Below are 19,028 nucleotides of genomic sequence, written 5' to 3' on the forward strand. Positions count from 1 at the left end.
CGAGTAGGAGAGGTCAATGAGACCGAAAGAATGTCAATGGCGGTGGAGGGAGGGGAGAGAGGCCTGAAAGAAGAGCAGCCAGCCAGCGGCAACGACAAACGAGGTCCAAGGGAGGCACGAGGAAGTGAAGTCGATCGGTTCTGGCGATGTTTTGTCGCCTTTGGCAGCTCAAGGTAACCTCGGGTCTGGCGGCCGGCAAATGGCTGACTCAGCTGGTGCTGGCCAATCACGCAAAGCCTAATTGCAAGCGTCGGGGATACACGGCGAGGCACTGGATTGAATATAATTCCACTCAGTGACCTTGAATCGGAAGTCAATTGAAGCCGAATTATGTTCAGTCCGAGTAAGTAGCCTGATTAGAGCAGACATAGCGTCCCTTACTGATATCTAACCCCACTGTCCTCTTCGACGTCCGTGTAACTCGAGTATGCTCGGCCAACAGGCAATATCCCAAAGGGGAAACGGAGCCGAAATCATTTGCCGTTCCGAAACATTTATGCCTAAGGCTGTAAGGCAGACAACATGCAGCCATAAATATCAGGCGCCACGGTATCAACGGTGTAAGGCGACAAGGCAGATATTATAGGTGTCAAGGCCACAAGGCCTTAAGGCCATAAGGCAATAGGGCAACAAGAGACCACAATATCAGGCATCAAAGCTATCCCCGATTGGGCATCTCCACCGTTCTAATCTCATTCTCGTCTTAATAGAATTCCACTCACACTTGCTTCCTTCGTGTGCGGTAGTGGAATTATGCATCACCCGCACTTTATCACATTGCAGTAGCCTGCATCGGTGGCCCCTCAACATGCAGAAAAATGCCGGTGGCGGCCTAGGAATGACGAGTCTATATTACTCCTGCATAAAGTCTCTCCCACCATGCGGTAATCCATCCCCGACTGTGTTTTGCCGGTTGACTTTCTACATCTCAACCCCCCTCAAGGCATTGATGGAAGATTGCGTTTTATTCCGGCATTTTACGGAATGAACTTGTTCATCATAACCAAAGTAAAGGACCAACGCCGAGAGAGCTCGACGTTTGAAGTCAACGATGGCCTTTGTGAGGCTAGAACCAACAAGTCTCTTCCGGGTGGTTCCGAATACCCCTTGGTCATTTACTCAGGCAATCTATCACCAACCTACTTTCGGCAATAATATCATACGAGCTCATGATTGCTCCCACCCTCAACTCGTGATGCTGTCCAAGAGCGGGGTTTGGCTGCCACTTTGAGGACTAGCCAATCCAATGGGCGCAGCACTTGCAAGCGGCAGGCATCGTATTCAATATCAAGGAAGTCATCAGAGGTAAACACGACAGCCTCGGGGAAGATTCTGGTTTCGGTTAAGCATAATCTTGAGTGTCAACAAGTCCACAATAACCCCTATCGGGCGCCCGGTACCCAAGCGTCTGATCGTAGCTGGCCTAGTTCGATAGCTCCAACTGGGGTGATGTTACGGTCCTCATCAAAGGGCGAGTGGTACCGCAATGTGGCTCACCAGGTTCTAGACAGGCTAGACAGACCACATAGATGGGGTTTAATTAGACTACCACCCCATATTGTCTGATTCGGTATCTTCTTTTGGCGTGGAATAAGCTCCTTCTATGGCTTCGAAGCTTGATGAGCCAAGACGCCGGAATCCAAGCTTAACAGCAAAATGTCTCAGTATAGTGTGCAGATGGACCGGATTTATGATTGATAGGGGCAACGTTACCCCATTTCCCCTGATTCGTGATACAAATGAGTGGTAATTGATACCTACGGAGTCCGACATATTCCCACCTTATCGTGACCACTCAGCTGTCCAGACTAGATGACAAAATTATCAGTCAGTCAACCAGGTCGATGCTAAATTTGGATGGCTAAATTTCTGCACTGGAGTCGAAACTCGAGGAGTAATAGCTGCTCGGCCGTCGACTTAATGGGTGGTCACTGGTGTACTACTATCACCGAAATCCGAAGACGGTTCCACTGTGGACCACTTGGCCGGCGTTCCTGGCGCCTTACCAAGAACGCCTAATTCGTTTTTTTTTTTCTTATTTCGCGCAGCTTTTCCAGCTCCTCTCATTTGACCAAAAGACCGACTAAAGATAAAGAGAGGCGTGGGGAGGACTGAAGCCATTAATAATTGAAACAAAATCGGTCTCAGTGGAAGTCAAGGAAGTAAAACTCTTCAAAGCTGCTGGAATGGTGATGCAGAATCGCCCCCTCGGTTCCCCTCTTGTTCTTCACCAGTGATGAACAGCCCTAACTGTCAAGCACGTCCAGCCTTCCATCCGCAACATCCTCAAACTACTAGCTACACCCTGATGGTCGCATTCGGTATTTTCCCGTCTATCATTGCCACAAGGACTCTGCCAAGACGGAGGAATTGCTTCTTTACAGAATTTCAATCCTGAGGCCCACCAGCCCGAGTGGATGGACTACTTTAGACTACCGAGACTAAGTGCGCCGGCGCGGGCATCATGAAACGCCGTAAATCCCCCGACTCGTTCCCAAGGTCCACCTATGACCTTCAACAGCCAGACAGCACAGTGGACCATCCAGCTCACTGTCCACGAACAGGGGCCATCACCGCGATGGACAAACCATGTGGCTACTACTCCTCTCTCCCCTTCCCATCTTGGTTGTCATCGATGCCTATCACTCCATCCATGGTCCGATATGATGGATCCCCTTCTACTACCTGCTCGGTCAGTACCGACTTTAGCGCCGGTGGAGTGACCGAGAAGAATCAACGGTTTGGCTCGATAGCCCTTGGCTACTAATGAAAGATGCACTTGGCCGTTTCATACTGATCACCCGTCCAATTTACCCAGAATAGGTCTGAGCCAAAGGCGAAGCTCTATCAGATTCTTGTCAGATGCTTCCGTCAAACTGACAAGTCAGTCTTCCCTATAAAAAGCCCCAATCCCATCCAGGTTGATCTCTTCTGTATCAAACCATTCCTTCCTTTCCTTTCCTTTCCTCTGCATACCTCTCTCTTCACCATAGTCTTTCTTTCCCCTTCTTAGCTGGTTCTAAACACTTCACCATGAAGTACTCTACTATCTTCAGCGCTGCTGCCGCTGTTTTCGCTGGTTCCGCCGCTGCCGTCGGCGTGTCCGGCTCTGCTGAGGGTTTCGCCAAGGGCGTCACCGGTGGTGGCAGTGCCACCCCCGTCTACCCCGACACTATCGATGAGCTGGTCTCCTACCTTGGGGACGATGAGGCCCGCGTCATTGTCCTGACCAAGACCTTCGACTTCACCGACAGCGAAGGTACCACCACTGGCACTGGTTGCGCTCCCTGGGGTACCGCTTCCGCTTGCCAGGTTGCTATTGACCAGGACGACTGGTGCGAGAACTACGAGCCCGATGCTCCCTCTGTCAGCGTTGAATAGTATGTTCTTGCCGGCTGTCATCCGCTTTTGATCTCATATCTAACCTAAATAGCTACAACGCTGGTATCCTCGGTATCACCGTCACCTCCAACAAGTCCCTCATCGGTGAGGGCTCCTCTGGTGCCATCAAGGGCAAGGGTCTCCGCATTGTCAGCGGTGCTGAGAACATCATCATCCAGTAAGTTATACTTGGTGACATTAGGAAATTGCTCTAACAAAATCAGGAACATCGCCGTTACCGACATCAACGCCAAGTACGTCTGGGGTGGTGATGCTATTACTCTTGATGACTGCGACCTGGTCTGGATCGACCACGTTACTGTAGGCCTTCACTTCTTCAGTTTACTAAATCAAGAGCATCAAGTTAACAAATGATAGACCGCCCGCATTGGTCGCCAGCACTACGTCCTCGGAACCAGCGCCGACAACCGCGTCTCTCTCACCAACAACTACATTGACGGTGTCTCCGACTACTCCGCCACCTGCGATGGCTACCACTACTGGGCCATCTACCTCGACGGTGATGCCGACTTGGTCACCCTGAAGGGCAACTACATCTACCACACCTCCGGCCGTTCCCCCAAGGTCCAGGACAACACTCTTCTCCACGCTGTAAGTTCTATCTCTCCCGGTCACTCTCGACTTAACTAATCACCAACACAGGTAAACAACTACTGGTACGACATCTCCGGCCACGCCTTCGAGATCGGTGAGGGTGGCTACGTCTTGGCTGAGGGCAACGTTTTCCAGAACGTCGACACTGTTCTTGAGACCTATGAGGGCGAGGCCTTCACCGTCCCCTCCACCACCGCCGGTGAAGTCTGCTCCACCTACCTTGGCCGTGACTGTGTCATCAACGGTTTCGGCTCCTCTGGCACTTTCTCCGAGGACAGCACCTCTTTCCTCTCCGACTTCGAGGGCAAGAACATTGCCTCTGCTTCGGCTTACACCTCTGTTGCCTCTAGCGTTGTTGCCAACGCCGGTCAGGGCAACCTGTAAATGAGTTAACTCATTTACACTAAATAGCAGTGGATGTAATTAGGGGACGCGGTGTTGTTGATAAGTTATCTTTCGTGTATCTACTTCTACTATAATTACTCATGGGGAGTGTTCACGACCCTAATGTGGTTGATAACCAGCCAACACAATGACATTATTCTCTGTCAATTGCTCTGCTCAAGTAGATCTTGTTCTGTTCACATTTAGCGACGAGTATACAGTGCAAAAATTTGATAAGATGGCTGTCGGTAATTGAAATTTCCACCCGTTATCCCAAAATAGGAATAAAGACCTAATCTGGATAGCCGAGCCGGATATACTTCACCCCAAACAGTCCTTCAGGAGTAGATGCATCATCCTGGAATTGAATGTTCTTTTCATCCACACTGACTCAAGATTTACCCTTTTCTTTATGAAAACATGGAGTAGCAAAGCAACTCAAACATACATCAAGATATCACGATAACAATACCCCGTACAGTCTGTGCAGTATACAGCTGCTATAACGATCATGTTTGAACTTATTCTACAATTACTTAAGCCCATTTGACAAGCAACAAAGGCTTCTGGAACATTATGTTGGAGGATTGAATCGAATAATCATCTTCATTATGCGATAACTTCTACAACTCAATTCACCGGGACCTCATCTTTGACTCACAGGATGACATCGTCAACACTTGTATATTTGTACGCGAAGTACTAAGAGAACGTACTTGAGAATAACAAACCAAGTCAAATACACTACAGCTTCTGATGTCACTATACCTCAACACCTGGAGAGTGTGTCAAGTCTAGATGTTGTAGACGTAAGGATGTGTATACACCACATGTCCATGTATCCCTATAGGGCTGTGCATTACTTCCATCCAGCGGAACCATACTAGTAAACACAGATCAGACTCAGCTATTGGCCCAAAGAGGTAGCGTCGATGAGGTAGACGTGGTATATAGAACATAGAAGGTGTCATAAACCTTAAATGAATGGAAGTATAAGAGCCCCCCGTTTCTTGCAAGCGGAAATCTTTTACTCTTTCCCTTCTTCAACTACCTACTCCTTCACTTACTACGCTTGAAGTTCAAATATAAGAACACACTTCTAGCTATTATACTTGCTCTTGCTTTTTGCTCTTGCAAGCTGCTATCCATCTACTCTTCTCTTTTCTCTAACCAAACAAACCATCCTCTTTTTACGACCAACAACAGTCGACATGGACAAGATTGTGTCCTTCTCCAACTGGCTCAAGGTAGTCAAAGCCAAGAGTCAGCCAGCCGCCCCTATTTATGTCTCCAAGTCTAATGGCAACGATAACGAACCGCCGAAGAAGAGGCAGAAGGTGTCACATCATTCTCCTTTTGCCGTTGATGGTGTTGTCGAGGAGCCTACTACCCAAGACGATGAACAGAGCATCCGTGTTATTGAAGGTGAAGTCGTCGAGTTTATGGGGATTGATGATTATGAATTTGGTGCTCCTTTGAAGAGAGTGCCTACGCCTCATCCTACGAAGAATAAGGGTCGGTATGATGATGATGACGAAGATGAAGAGGGGCAGTGATTGAATGATGTAACTTGCCTCCGTTGAGGTATCTCTATGATGTATTGCTCTTGATTAATCTGCTGTATTGGTATTTGAAGCGATGTTGTTTGTCTTTTGATACCACCGCCTCTAGTATGACAATGTTTGTTAGCGAGATGTTTCTGATGTCTCTTTTGAGTTGGATTTAGTATCTCAACTAGGTTGCTTGTGTTGGCCTTGAATAAATTAATGTGATTTCCACTTCCATCTTTCTTGTGTGTAGTAACTGGTAGGGAAAGTAGATGGTGGATGTCGTGAAGCTGAAGTTCCTTCCCGTTTAGTTTATCCATCCCAACGATACATATCTTGTACAACGGGCAGCCTTCTCATCTACTTGTTTCTCGGTATGTGAATATCGTTCAATACATGCATTCAATCGTTTCCTAATGTCACACCACATTCTGCTATACATCATTTCACAAACAGCGAGCTGACACCTCCTAAAGCAGAAGCCCCGACCATAACTCGCCATAGCATGTGAAACCCACCTACAAGCATCTCCTTCTGATCCCTACCCTGCTGCGATAAAGAGACCTCGCCTGCATGGAACTCCAAGTGACTTCTCTCTGCGCCCTCTTCCCTCACTATTCGATGCAAAACAATTGCCCCACCAACAGGAACAGCAATACACATCCCCCACGTCCGCAGAAGAGAGTACATGAGGATGCTTGATGCTGGATAGTGCTCACTATCTCTGCTCGGCTGGTGTATGTGGTGCACCCCTCGATGGTACCCAGAAATAAGGAGGGAGTGGCCTATTCCTGCACCAAGCAAGATGAAAACCCATATTTGAGGTGGAGTGTTGATGTCTAGGATAATAAAGAAGCCTGTCGCAAGGACGCTGCACAACCATCCGATCCGGACCATCCAGGCGAAGGTACTCGGGCCTCGCAAAAGTCTCACCCTTTCTGTCAGAATGAGCGCTACTAATGCCGGGCTGAGGACCGTGAGGAGGCTGAGCCCTTCGAATACAGACGATAAGTCTTGGACTAGTCTTAGATACAAGGCACAGTTCAGGAGATGGCAGGATAACTATCGCAAGTCAGTGATTTCGTCCGTTTCCACAAGCCGATGACTTACCAAGAATCCGTGCAGCAAGCTACCTAGGTACAACATGGTCCTTGCGATGCCGCTGAAGATTGTCGACGAGAAAAGCGGGTGGACGGACCACAGACTCTCGTACAGGATTAGGACGATGATCGAGGCTGCTCCAGCACCAAGGACTACCAGTGCGTGCCAATTAGTCCAGTCGTATAATATCCCGCCCCAATTGATGCCTATGAGAAGGCAGCCCATTCCCATAAAGGTCAACACGGCACCCTGCCAGTCAAGCTCGCACGCTTTGCACTTTGCGATACGCTTGTACGTCCGCAACTCAACTGCGAACGGAATGACCAAAAGTCCGAGTGCGCAGAAGACGAGACTGGCATAAAAGGTCCAGACGGCGTGATCGACAAGCAACCCACCGAAGATGAGGCCAACAATGGCCCCAACCACTCGAGTCTGAAAGGCATACCCAGTAAGTCGGGCCTGGTGAGGATATGGGATGACTTCATCTATCATCATAAGCGAGGTCGCAATTACTCCTCCACAGCCTACGCCTTGGACAAACCGCCCTGGAACCAGACAAGCTAAGCTCATCGAACCACTACAGACCCCCGTTCCCACTGTGGCCAGCACAGCAGCTCCAAGGGCAATAGGCCCTACCCCAAAAATTGCTGCGAGCATGACAGAGAATGGCTGGCTTGCCGCACTAGCCAGAAGGTATGATGTCTCAATCCATAGTGTGTTTCCGAGTGGCAGTTCAGATGTGGCTGATAGATTCTGCTCTATCCATATCAGGTGATCAGACGTTTAGATGGGGACGGACATATGAACACACATACTGTTATCAGGGGAAGCACTACGGTCGCATTGAAGGCATCCAGTGTCATCAATAAAGAGACGCAGGTCAGGACCAGCCATTCTTTAACACCGAGTTTCCATTCCGCGGCCAGATTCGCCGCGGCATTGTGGCGCAGATGCTCTGCGCTGGCAACCTCGACCAGGTTCTGAGAACTAGCACAATTGCAAAGTTGCGGCTCCAGGCCATCCTTCGCATGGCTGAATTCAATATACTCAACTCCCATAAGGAATGGTACCGCAGGTCTCTCGCGGGCACGCTGGACAGTTTCCACGACACGTGGAGGAATACGCTGGTCAAATAAGACTTCACACTAGGCTATCATCGTTCTGGAAGGGGTCTGCTACAGCACTCGAAAAGGACAGATGGTGAGAGTACGAAATGCAAGGGGCATGGCACAGACCGCGTGGTAGAGGCACATGTTCCTGGGGAGATACAGGCACCTAAGCTGAACATGGGGATGAGGGCTGGTTACTGGGCAGCTGTGACGATTGGCTCAGCACAACTATGATACACGAGCTGCCTGATTGGTGGTCCTCACATTCCTCCGTCCTGGAAACTCAAGGTCCAACTCTGGCTACTGGGGCAAAGGGGCTGCCGCACAATGACTGGTATGTGAGCTCTGACCTCGGTGACTTAATCCCGGAGCAGTGATCTAAAGCGTTGTAGAAGAGTTGCTCCATGCCATCCCGGAGGACACCATTCACGTGAATGCATGTAACCAATCTCTCTATAGACGAGCAGGAAGCACATAGCCTCCGATATCTGCAATAAACTTCATTGCTTTCGCCATGAAATCCGCAACGTCTCGACCTAGCCATGAGGGGAGCAATGCCATCCTTGTCGACTCCATCTCTCTGAGAATTCTTCCAGCAACCTAGCACATAAGTCCCTTAGTGCAACTGTATATCACAATCACTTGTGCGATTCAGTGTACTCACCAGCATACAAGAGCCCCTTCGGTCCGTATCCATCCCGACCTGCTCAATAACTTCCGCCACCCGTTCAGGTGAGTTCGCCTCGAGCCCAGCATCCTGCCAGTTTTGAGAAAAACCAGCCGTCATTCTAGTCGGGGTCATAAACGGCGCAACTGCATTAACCCGAATGCCATACTTCTGCGCCGTCACTTGCGACGCCCGAAGCAACCCCACAACACCGTGCTTGGAAGCCACATAAGCCGTGACACCCGTTCCTCCAAAATACCCCGACGTAGAAGCCACCAGCACAATTGACCCGTTCTTCTTCTCCTTCTCTTTCATGTGATACATTGCCAGTCGCAGTGCTTCAAACCATCATCAACACCATTAGCACAACACACCCCAGAACACGAAAAGAAAACACGAAAGGTAAACATACTACTCATAGTCCCCAACAAATTAACACCCACCACCCTCCTCGCCTCCAAACCCTCCCTCAACTCCCCCGTCTCCTCATCAACATCCTCCAAATCCAAAACAGACGTAGACTCCATCATCCCCGCATTCGCAACCACCACATCCACCCCACCATATTCCCGCGCAATTATCCTAAACAGACGTGTCATTTGTCCCCAGTCCAGAATATCAGTAGGAAGAAAAACCGCCCTTTCCGGATGCGGGAATGTACCCTGGATCAGGAATTCAGTGGCCTCTTGGTGAGTGGGCAGATCAGTGAGGATGATGGTGCTGGTCGGGTGGATGGCGTTGAAGTGTCGGGATGTGGCCAGGCCGATGCCGCCGGCGGCGCCGGTTATGAGGATTGTTGCGTTGGTTGTGGTCATTGTATCATACTAGTTGGGGTTGGGGTTGTGGTTGTGGATGAGTATGTGGATTGGTTATATAGTAAGTTAAGTACTAAATGGTGTGATGGGGAAGAGAGGGGGTGATGGGATGATGAGGAGATGCGGGGTTGTCGGTTATTACTACTGTAGGTAGTAAGTAAGGAGTTCTTATGGTTGTCAATATGATGGGGGCAAGGAACTCTGCTTGGATTTATGAATCTGGTTTCTGATTAAGTAGAACTATTGATTGTTTTGCTGGTGCTCAGGTCCCTGGTCTGCGCTACTTTTGTATACACTATCAATTAGGACTAATACCACCGCATACTCCTCACAACATGGCAACAACATCAAACTATCTATCGGGTATATACATCAATCAATCAATCAATCAATCAATCACTCATGCCTCATCAATCAATTAATCAATCAATTAATCCATCTTATCGCGCGACGGCGGTCTCGAAAGCCGCGACACCTCCGCCGACGACTTGACACTATGCGCGGTACTTATAGCATGGAACGAGAAGTCCAACTCGCCTACTAGGGCTTTGACGTCCCTACACCAAATAGATCACACTCATTAGCAAATCTCATTCCAGTCCACGATCCACTGGAAGGAAACCACTCACCTCATTAATCTCTCCACATCACCCACGATGCAACGTGTCGAGATCTGCAGTACGGAAAACGTAGCGAACCCTGGCTCTGCGATGTGTCGCAGACTAAGAATATCCTTGTCAAGCGCCTCCAGACGCTTGGAGAAACTGTAGGGACGGGGTGTTTTCAGATACGGAGGTAGCGGTTGGCGGTTTGTTATGCTTGCGGATAGGAGACAGAGCACGGTGGTGATTTCGTGGGTTGTGACGCGGGCGCTGGCGACTAGTCTTTTGAAGTCGTGGACCCAGGCGGAGTCGGATTCGTCGTCGCCGTCGAGTTGCAGGAGGGTGTCGGAGGCGTAGCCTAGGAGACTGAGGTAGCTTACGATGCTGGTGGTAGTTAGTATTGTGAGTGTCATTATGGGTAGTAAAGGGTGGGGGACACGCACTTTTCGATGCAGGTTATGATACTGTTATATCGTTTTTTTGGAAAGCGACCGCCGATGGCGACTTCCCAGTTCAGGAAGCCGGCATACGTTCGGAGGTTGTTCAGCATTAGCATTTGTTTTGAGAACACCTTGTTACGCGCCTTCAGAAGCCGGCGGCCTGATGATGTCTTCAGTGCTAGATCACCCTCGTCGCCGCGCATGCGCGCATTTACGGTCTCGTGGATAACGGAGTAGTAGTTGGCTAGGAGGTACAAAGAGGCTCCTAGACTTTGACGTAGGACGGAGTGTTCCGAGATCGGATAAGGGAAGAATGTCCATATGAAGGCCACGGCTATACCAGCGCTCACAGTCGCCAGTCGGTATGGGCCGAGGAGGTAGATGGGATAGTACTGCTGGCCATTGGAAGTGGCCACCTCTTCTCCAATCTTACGCACCTCGAGCTCGTAGCCCACGATCATCGATGTAGAGATGATGGTGATGATTCCAATGATTCGAAAGCGGAAGATCTTGATCGGCACGTAGAAAACGCACGTCAAAAATATGAACAGGAATACGATGATTCCAGGGGTCTTTTGCCCCGGGATATACCATGCCAGAAGACTGAGCACCATGGCCAGAACCGTACCGAGGAGACGAAGAACGAAGCCGAATATGCTTTGCCCGGAAGTGGGTGACATGCTGAGGTTGACCATGATCATGGCCCAAACGAATCGCTGCTTGACGAAGAAATCCTGCGTATCGTGAAGGAAAGCAACCACAGCAACGGTCATCGTAGCGCACGCAACTCGGAACCCATATGCCGACTCGGGAGAGCGCAATGCCGTGGGTATAAGGCGAATCTTGTCACCGATTTTCTCCAACGTATTCTCTGGCGGCAGGTGTTCCGGATCCTTTCGGTGCTTATAAGCCTCGCCCAATTGAAGGATGTTGTTCTGTGAGTTGATGTCACCACCCAAGTTGTCATCCTCATGTGAGTCCTCCGCCTTGAAAGCGCTGATGAACCATTTCAGCAAACGCTTGGAGCCAGGAATTACGAGGCGCTTTCGTGCGAGCTTCCCACTTGCAACCTTCTCGTCTGCAAACTGGATAAAATCATGGACAACGTGGCCAGTTGATTCGAGCAGCTGCTCCACCTGTGATATAGTTAGCATCAGTAGACATCAAGTATGAGAGCAAGCTTACATAGAGAATCAAGTACAGCTGCCGTCGGCTCCTGTCTCGGCCGACTCCAAACTTGTCATCAGGGATATCGTCCACATCCAAATGTACAGATGACGGGTGCTCGAAAAAGTCAGGTGGCAAGATTATCCCCTTCTCTTCGCTCCAAGTTCGCAGGGCAACCCGCTTGGCGTACTTGAAGTTGCGAAGCTTTTTCTCGTAATATTCGCCAAAGCCTTTCTCGCCCGGTTTCGGACTAGCCGTTGCCTCTACATCTTCCGGCTCTTTGCCCGCTTTCGATGGTTTTGGCGGCTTTGTTAGCTCAAGCTGAAGAGACACATGATGCAGACCCTCGTCAATTGTGTGGATCATTGAGCTGAAAGGGTCATGGACTGCTCTCATGATCTCGTTCCACTCCAGTCTAACCCTCTGGCGTACCTGATCGGGAATTTCTGCCCCAGTCGCGTCGATGGGCTGGTTCCATTTGTTGTAGTCAGACAAGCGCTGGAATATGTCCACAACAAAACTTAACCCGACTACGGGTATCATGGTCTGGCGCAGGTGTCGGAAGATGGCTTGGAGATCATCTGGCCCAAGCTTCCCAATTGCAACTTCGCGCTTGGCGAATGTCAAATCGCCATGAATTTTTGCATGAAGGTCTGTGACTTTCTGACAGGCTGTACGGATAGCTTGCGCCTCGGGGCTATACACCTTACCCTTATCGGTGACCTTCTCTACGGTCGAATCGTACGTCTCTGCCCTCCCGAACATGTCGTCTTTTTCCAACGTCTCGAAGTACGCCGTGTGTGCATTGAGGGCAGCACGCAGACCGCCGATATAGCCTGCCATCTGCTTGAAAACTATGCCTCGCGTACTCTTTGGAAGTATGAACAACGAGACACCCGTTGCCACTCCCAACCCGGTCAGGCATGCTTCGAGCAATTTCTTGACGAGCGCAATCGCAGCAGCCATGGTCCCAAGCCTAGAAGCATAAACAAAAGCAACATTGGCAACAATCGAGTAAATAATCACGGGAAACTGAAACTGCTGAAATTTGGCGCGAAAGGTGTGAACGAGATAGATCTCAAAGAACAACCAAACGCCACTGACGGCTGCTGCAGACGAGTTATATGCTGTGCTTCCGTCGGCAGCGGCAGTGGCAGACTCAGAATGCTCCCGTGCCTTGACACACGAGTACATCATTAGTAGAGCAACAGCTGATGCAACACAAACAGCTAATACGTCGAGGACCATCATCTGAATGAACTTGGCCCGAGGCATGATTGAGAATCCCAAGACGGAGATGATGGCTACTAGATATCCGACAGTATTGAAAAGTGATGCCACAGCATCCGCTTGATATCTTGATTCTCGTTAGTCTGGCATAAGTAGCAGAAAATCGTAGGTAAACTTACATAGCTACACAAATTGTTGGTGCAAGGGCACCCCTGCAAAACCAATCAATACAAGCTCAGCAGTTGAGAGACACAGAACATACTTCATCATAAGAAGCAGAGTCGGCATATCCAGCTCCAAGCTCTTCCAACCCCGTTTCAGCTTGCTGAAGAGCTTCCATTCGCGGTTCCGTCGTCCATCATCTTCGCCGGGTAAGACCCGCGAGGAGGACTGGTCCGAGTCGACCTGAGCTGCCATCGTGAAGTGTATTTTATGTACACCTACCCACGATAAAGCTCCTTTCGCTCGTTCTCACCCCTGAATGCCAGATAGGAATGATCCAAGAATCCGGGGCACGAGCCGGCCCCTCATCCACGGCCTCACTTCCCCAGACCACGTGATGCGATCGGCGACGCCAGATGCAACTCGGCTAAACTCTCGCAGAGTGCAGATTGGACGCCTACTGGACTGGGCGAGAAAGAAGAAAGCAGGCAGTTGCGTAAGCTGGAGTTATCTCCGGCAAGGATTTGTGTGGCCGCGGGGGATTTTCGCTTCGCTTCTTGCTTCGGAAAAGGAAGAAAAGAGTCCAGAGAGGGAGAAGTTTAAACTTCGCAACAGTCGAGGTAGTGGCGATCGACCGCCGACTTTCCCAAGTGGATCCTTGGGCCGTCTGCCAAGAGCACAACCAGTTTTTGCACCGAGTCGGTGATTTGTTGCCTCTGTTTACCGATAAGCTACCTAGTCTAGATTGTGCTCGTGTTAAATGGGTCGCTTTACCAGCAGATGTAGTAGTGAAGATAAGACCAGCTTCAGACTTGCAGTGTGAGATACCAAGACTCGGATCTCGGTAACTTGACGGGCTCCAGACTGAACGGAGATGCCGCGTGGTGCCTGGAATTGGCTGGAATGGTTGGAACTGCCCGGATGCTTGGTCGATAGACCCACTGCCATGCAGGAATCGACATCATCGTACTGGAAGTAGTCGACCTGTTGAGGATTAGATCAACGGTCATGTCTGGTTTTAATAGACATATCAATGGGGGAAAGAACTGGCATACTCAACTGGATTATGGCACAGAGGATGAGAGAGGGGATGCTTGCTTTTCTTTAGCGATGAAGACCAGGAGATTTGTGAGGAGTAGAATTCGTGGCAGTCAAGGCAGGTGACCTAAATGTCAACTCCTGCTCCAATTCAGCCTCGATAATCAAGTGCTATGAGAATCATTATCGACAGTCGCTCTTTTATGTTAGCCTCCCATTAGTCGAGCGGTCGCTCATGCCGACTGTCCACCTCCACAATTCTCCATCAACCTTGTGGGTACGAATCCCTTCGAGGGATTTGTTTTTTGAACCCCTTCTTTTTCCTCCTCTCTGCCAGTTACATTCCCCCTTCATGCTTGTCGCGCGTGAAGGATGTCAAATTCTTGTTGTTATAACCGATTTGACAGAGAAATTGCGATGATACTTCATATACCACGTCCATTGCCAACTATTTACATACAGTACGACCATCTAGTCTACTACGAAATCTAGTACTCAGGCCACCCAGGATCAACCTGCTCTTTCCAGGCACGGAATCCTCCCCGAATATCAGCCACGACCCTCTTCCCTCCTTGATCCAATCCCAGCTCCTTCAACTTCTTAACAGCAACCTGGGAATCATTGCCCAATCGACACACCACATACACGGGGTCGGTAGACTGCGGTGACGCTACGTCCGCCGGCACCCATGGAGGTAACGCAGGCACACCATCAGCCGGCGAGTCCCCGTTACTCATAGAGCTCGACGCAGAAGCCAGAATCGTGGATATCGGGATGTTGATGCTATTGTCCAGACTACAAATGTCGTACTGGACCTTCTCCCTGACATCGATGACTGTCGGTTCCTTTTCCTCCTTGCCGTGATGCCTTGTACGATACTCGCGTGGTGTGATGCGCTCCTCCGGTGACAGCAAGTTTTCTGGACCTGCGGTACCGCAGAAGAAGATGTAGTCGGTAGAGCCAGAGCGGACAGTATCCACCGTGACTGTGGCCTCGGCAGAGCAGACCGCACAAGTTGGCCGACGAGAGCGAAGTTTGATCGTGCGGAAGAGAGGTGTAGAGTATGCGGAGAAGATGTGCAATGATGGCGGCGGGGGTGTAGTTATTTCGTCCGCTGTAATGACCTTGATTGCTTCTAGGGCCTGCAAAACGCCCATTGTTCCTACCACGGGGCCCACGATACCCCCATCCGCGCAGCTAGTGACAGTATTCGCTGGAGGCGGCTTCGGAAACACACAGCGGTAGCAAGGACCTCCGGTCTTGTCGCCTGCAGGTCGGGGAGGGTTGTTCAATACCATGAGTTGGCCTTCTGTGCGCAGAGCAGAGGCCGACACCAGTGGCTTGCCCAGGAGCACCGCAGTATCCGAGATGAGGTATCGAGTCGCGGGATTATCCGTGCAATCGAGAATCAAGTCGTAGTTGCTGAAGATCTCTGGGGCAGCTTCAGGCGCTAGATGTTCCCTGTGAGCGATGTATTTGGAGTGAGGGTTCAGCCTAGAAAAAGCAGCCCATGGTCAGTATACTGCACAAATAATAGTAACTGAATCCCAGATGTCAACTCACTCCTTCAAGTACTCAATAGCACTATCCACCTTCAGCTTCCCAATATTCCTTGTCCGATGTAAGACCTGACGATGGAGATTGGACGACTCCACAGCATCACCATCCACAAGTCCGAGCGTACCAACACCAGCTCCAGCAAGATACAAAGCTGCCGGACATCCCAGCCCACCAGCTCCTACAATCAACACCTTCGCCGATCGGAGTTTCAGCTGCCCTGCGTTGCGAAAGCACTGGTCAGTAATCCTAGATCTCCCAAACCCAGGGGAGGGGCACAGTTCACGAACCTTGTATTCCTAGCTGTGGCACAATCATCTGCCTTCCATAGCGTCGATACTCTTCGTCTAGGAGAGGCCACCTCCTCTCAGATCCCTCTTCAGCGTCCGCTGCATTGTGGCTCGCGGCAGCCTGTTCTGCGACTTCGAGCTCACGCTTCAGGTCCGCAAGTTTGGCTTCAGTAGCAGCAATCTGCGTGCGCAAAGATGCGCACGTCTGTTCGAGTCCGTTCATGGACAGAGACTGTCTAGGTATCTGGAATCCGCAATCCCTGTCTGAGGTATGCTCCGGCATTCCTGACGGAGGCGCACCCCGCTCGGAAGACTTTCTCCATCCATCTTATCAGCCTATCTGAGGCTAAACCATTTCTGGTTATCACATTGACACCTGGATTGTCAGGCCAATATCTGCCGTCTTGATACTGAACTGCGTCTTCCACCTTGACATATTCCAAAGTCTCTCTTTATTAAAACTATGTAATGATTACTACAACCCCAAAACCAAATGAAGGTAGTCCACTGCACATCCACCAAGACTACGACCCATTCTTCCTAATTATCTACCTTCAGAGATCGCTTGAGCCTATTACGGACCAGTGTCTGCTGCTCGAATGCATATGCCATCCCTATCAGCTCTTCTTCACTCCATTTCTGACCCAGAAAGCTGACGCCAAAAGGGATACCAGGAGCACGCTGGATTAAGTCACCGCGGGTGTTGTATTCCACTGGTGTCCCATCTGGATATGCTCCCAGAGGAACAGTGATACCTGGGGTACCAACAACAGCTGGGATGTCGAAGCCCACAAGAGTGGGCAGAATGACAGCGTCGAGTTTGTCACGGGACAGAGCTCCTAATAGTCCTCCTTCCCCTCCATAATAGAGGGTTTGCTGATACAAGGACCAAAAGCTCGGGGATGTGTTGTTCATGCCCAAAGCAATCGTTTGATCCCACAACCCCGTGTCGCGCGACGGGTAATCTTCCAATGCGCTATGCTGGGTGAAGTTCCTAATGTCTTCAAGGCTATGTATATTGTTTGGGTTCTGCCCCAGATTCTTCAGATAGCTTTTAATGTTCGTCGAAAAATCAGCAGCCACAACAATGGCCGGTTTCAGGCTACCATAAAAGTCACTGTACGCTGTGAAATTCGCATTATCCACGACGGCGGCGCCTGCAGCCCTTATAATAGTGACTGCGTTTTCGAATGCCGAAACTATAGGAGCACCTGCGGGACCTAAGTAGTCGATGACGTTTCGAGGAATACCAATACGCTTGCCCTGTAGCCCCGACAGCTTGCAGGCTGCCAAGTAGTCAGGCAATTTTGCTGCGAAGGGTGAAGCCAAGGTATAATTGTCCTTGTCATCTGGACCAGCAATTACTTGTAACAAGACAGCTGCGTCTTTAACTGTCCGAGCCAAGGGTCCAATGGTGTCCTGGCGCTCGCTAAGAGGGATGACCATGTAGCGTGAAGTAAGCCCAACGGTTGGCTTGATTCCGACGATGTTGTTCCTTTCGCTAGGAAGCAGTATACTCCCACTAGTCTGATTTACCACAGTCAGCGCGTATTCCATACATAAGAGGTATTTTCTGACGTACCTCAGTTCCCAGGGCAAACGTACTGAGCCCCAGATCAGTCGCAACAGCACTACCACTCGAACTTCCATTCGGGTCCTGGTCAGGATAGTATGCCCCGAATGTATAACCACGTCGCGCATTCCATCCATTTGACGAGTTTACCGAACGAAAGTTGGCCCATTCCGACATACTAGTCTTGCCCAGGATGACCAGACCATTTTCCCTGAGCTTCGCCGCCACAGTTGAATCTGCGGGAACCTTAGCTCCAACAAGCGCCCAAGAGCCAGCTAGCATATCGTCAGTCAATGCGATGAATCCAATCAGTATAAAGGGATGATACCTGCTGTTTGCATATTATCTTTCGTGCCGATCATGTCTTTGAGCAAGACTGGCAGGCCATGCAGCGGACTACAATAGTCAATCAGCCACCCACCCAATACCATTGCAGATACAGCAACTTACCCTCGGATATGCCCTTGTTTCCTCTCACGATCTAGCTGCTTCGCTATACTCAGCGCATCGGGGTTCAACTCGAGGATTGTACCAAATTGCCTATCAATCTCACGGATTCGAGCAGTATACGCCTGTAATTGTCAGCATCTCACCGGCACAGTAGTACAAAATGCAAGTGAAAGGGTAGAGGTCACCAACCTTGACCAAATCTACACTATCGAAGCACCCTTTCTTAAGACCATCTTGAAGCTGCTCTGCTGTTGCTTCAACTAGCCGTGGGATCCGACACTCCTTCGCTCCAAGTGAAGCCGCGTCCGCCAGCATGAGACAATGTACCATGAGAAGGGTCGCAAAGACCCAGTATCTCCACTCAAGCAACATCGCTGAGGGTTGGCCAATGTATTCTGATCTCCGGATGATGTACCAAGAAAGAATGTCAATTGTTGAAGACTTTACCGAAGAGTAAATAATTCTCTCTCTTCCTCATTAAGTACTACTAGCTGGTGGTTCATTCTTCACCGCAACTTGACACCACGATGAGATACTATCGAAAGCTTCAAGACCGATAATCAACTGAAACAGGGGCGAAGTAAGAGATGGATAAGGAAGGTACAACTGACCGCCAGCTCAGCCTCAAAGCTGAGTTACCGAGTGGAGTTAACTAACCACCATAGATAGTTAATGGCAGGTGTAACTCTATTTTTGCTTATTTCTGCCAACTTTGTTTAAAAATAAGCAGTAGTACTCCGCACTACTGGTTACTTTCACTTCAGATATCGACTTGCCCACTTCTTAGAACCTAATCTCTGCATCAGATCAACTGCTGAACTCAGTTCAACTACACCCCAAATCTGTCAACATAACCACCCAATAAAAAAGATAAAAGAGACAAAATATGCCAGCGACCTA

General features: G+C 49.9%; 8 protein-coding genes across 8 annotated transcripts; 3 read left to right on the forward strand and 5 right to left on the reverse strand.

Annotated features, from left to right (window-relative positions):
* The first annotated feature begins 2,900 nt into the window (after window positions 1-2,900).
* On the forward strand, window positions 2,901-4,530 carry BO87DRAFT_199785 (polysaccharide lyase family 1 protein). The gene is made up of 5 exons (XM_025618540.1): window positions 2,901-3,380; window positions 3,434-3,559; window positions 3,606-3,702; window positions 3,760-3,993; window positions 4,045-4,530. The coding sequence occupies exons 1-5, from the start codon at window positions 3,034-3,036 to the stop codon at window positions 4,378-4,380; spliced, it is 1,140 nt and encodes a 379-aa protein (XP_025474438.1). The 5' UTR covers window positions 2,901-3,033; the 3' UTR covers window positions 4,381-4,530.
* Window positions 4,531-5,591: 1,061 nt separating this feature from the next.
* On the forward strand, window positions 5,592-5,927 carry BO87DRAFT_276830 (uncharacterized protein; the record flags this gene model as incomplete). Its single annotated transcript, XM_025618920.1, has 1 exon — window positions 5,592-5,927. A coding segment is annotated over one exon (336 nt), but the record flags the coding sequence as incomplete, so codon positions are not given.
* A 441-nt stretch (window positions 5,928-6,368) lies between these two features.
* On the reverse strand, window positions 6,369-8,090 carry BO87DRAFT_449808 (MFS transporter; the record flags this gene model as incomplete). Its single annotated transcript, XM_025628377.1, has 3 exons — window positions 7,844-8,090; window positions 7,038-7,781; window positions 6,369-6,989 (listed from the first exon to the last, which is right to left on the reverse strand). Exons 1-3 carry the CDS (start codon window positions 8,084-8,086, stop codon window positions 6,369-6,371), a joined length of 1,608 nt encoding a protein of 535 aa, XP_025474440.1. The 5' UTR covers window positions 8,087-8,090.
* A 165-nt stretch (window positions 8,091-8,255) lies between these two features.
* On the reverse strand, window positions 8,256-9,677 carry BO87DRAFT_369914 (short chain dehydrogenase/reductase). The gene is made up of 3 exons (XM_025622008.1): window positions 9,217-9,677; window positions 8,802-9,142; window positions 8,256-8,737 (listed from the first exon to the last, which is right to left on the reverse strand). Exons 1-3 carry the CDS (start codon window positions 9,617-9,619, stop codon window positions 8,591-8,593), a joined length of 891 nt encoding a protein of 296 aa, XP_025474441.1. The 5' UTR covers window positions 9,620-9,677; the 3' UTR covers window positions 8,256-8,590.
* A 164-nt stretch (window positions 9,678-9,841) lies between these two features.
* Window positions 9,842-13,725, reverse strand: BO87DRAFT_199884 (uncharacterized protein). Its single transcript, XM_025618542.1, has 6 exons — window positions 13,321-13,725; window positions 13,238-13,270; window positions 11,847-13,185; window positions 10,665-11,797; window positions 10,249-10,605; window positions 9,842-10,176 (listed from the first exon to the last, which is right to left on the reverse strand). The coding sequence occupies exons 1-6, from the start codon at window positions 13,473-13,475 to the stop codon at window positions 10,050-10,052; spliced, it is 3,144 nt and encodes a 1,047-aa protein (XP_025474442.1). The 5' UTR covers window positions 13,476-13,725; the 3' UTR covers window positions 9,842-10,049.
* Window positions 13,196-14,213, forward strand: BO87DRAFT_449811 (uncharacterized protein). Its single transcript, XM_025628378.1, has 3 exons — window positions 13,196-13,662; window positions 13,742-14,005; window positions 14,031-14,213. Exons 1-3 carry the CDS (start codon window positions 13,540-13,542, stop codon window positions 14,154-14,156), a joined length of 513 nt encoding a protein of 170 aa, XP_025474443.1. The 5' UTR covers window positions 13,196-13,539; the 3' UTR covers window positions 14,157-14,213.
* A 465-nt stretch (window positions 14,214-14,678) lies between these two features.
* Window positions 14,679-16,384, reverse strand: BO87DRAFT_345640 (HesA/MoeB/ThiF family protein). The gene is made up of 3 exons (XM_025620867.1): window positions 16,106-16,384; window positions 15,822-16,035; window positions 14,679-15,752 (listed from the first exon to the last, which is right to left on the reverse strand). The coding sequence occupies exons 1-3, from the start codon at window positions 16,326-16,328 to the stop codon at window positions 14,747-14,749; spliced, it is 1,443 nt and encodes a 480-aa protein (XP_025474444.1). The 5' UTR covers window positions 16,329-16,384; the 3' UTR covers window positions 14,679-14,746.
* Window positions 16,385-16,645: 261 nt separating this feature from the next.
* Window positions 16,646-18,500, reverse strand: BO87DRAFT_463388 (putative amidase; the record flags this gene model as incomplete). The annotated part of the gene is made up of 5 exons (XM_025629230.1): window positions 16,646-17,632; window positions 17,688-17,953; window positions 18,007-18,074; window positions 18,129-18,250; window positions 18,318-18,500. The coding sequence occupies 5 exons, from the start codon at window positions 18,498-18,500 to the stop codon at window positions 16,646-16,648; spliced, it is 1,626 nt and encodes a 541-aa protein (XP_025474445.1).
* Between the last annotated feature and the right edge of the window lie 528 nt (window positions 18,501-19,028).

The sequence above is a fragment of the Aspergillus neoniger genome (assembly GCF_003184625.1).
Source record: "Aspergillus neoniger CBS 115656 unplaced genomic scaffold BO87scaffold_56, whole genome shotgun sequence".
NCBI lineage: Eukaryota > Fungi > Ascomycota > Eurotiomycetes > Eurotiales > Aspergillaceae > Aspergillus > Aspergillus neoniger.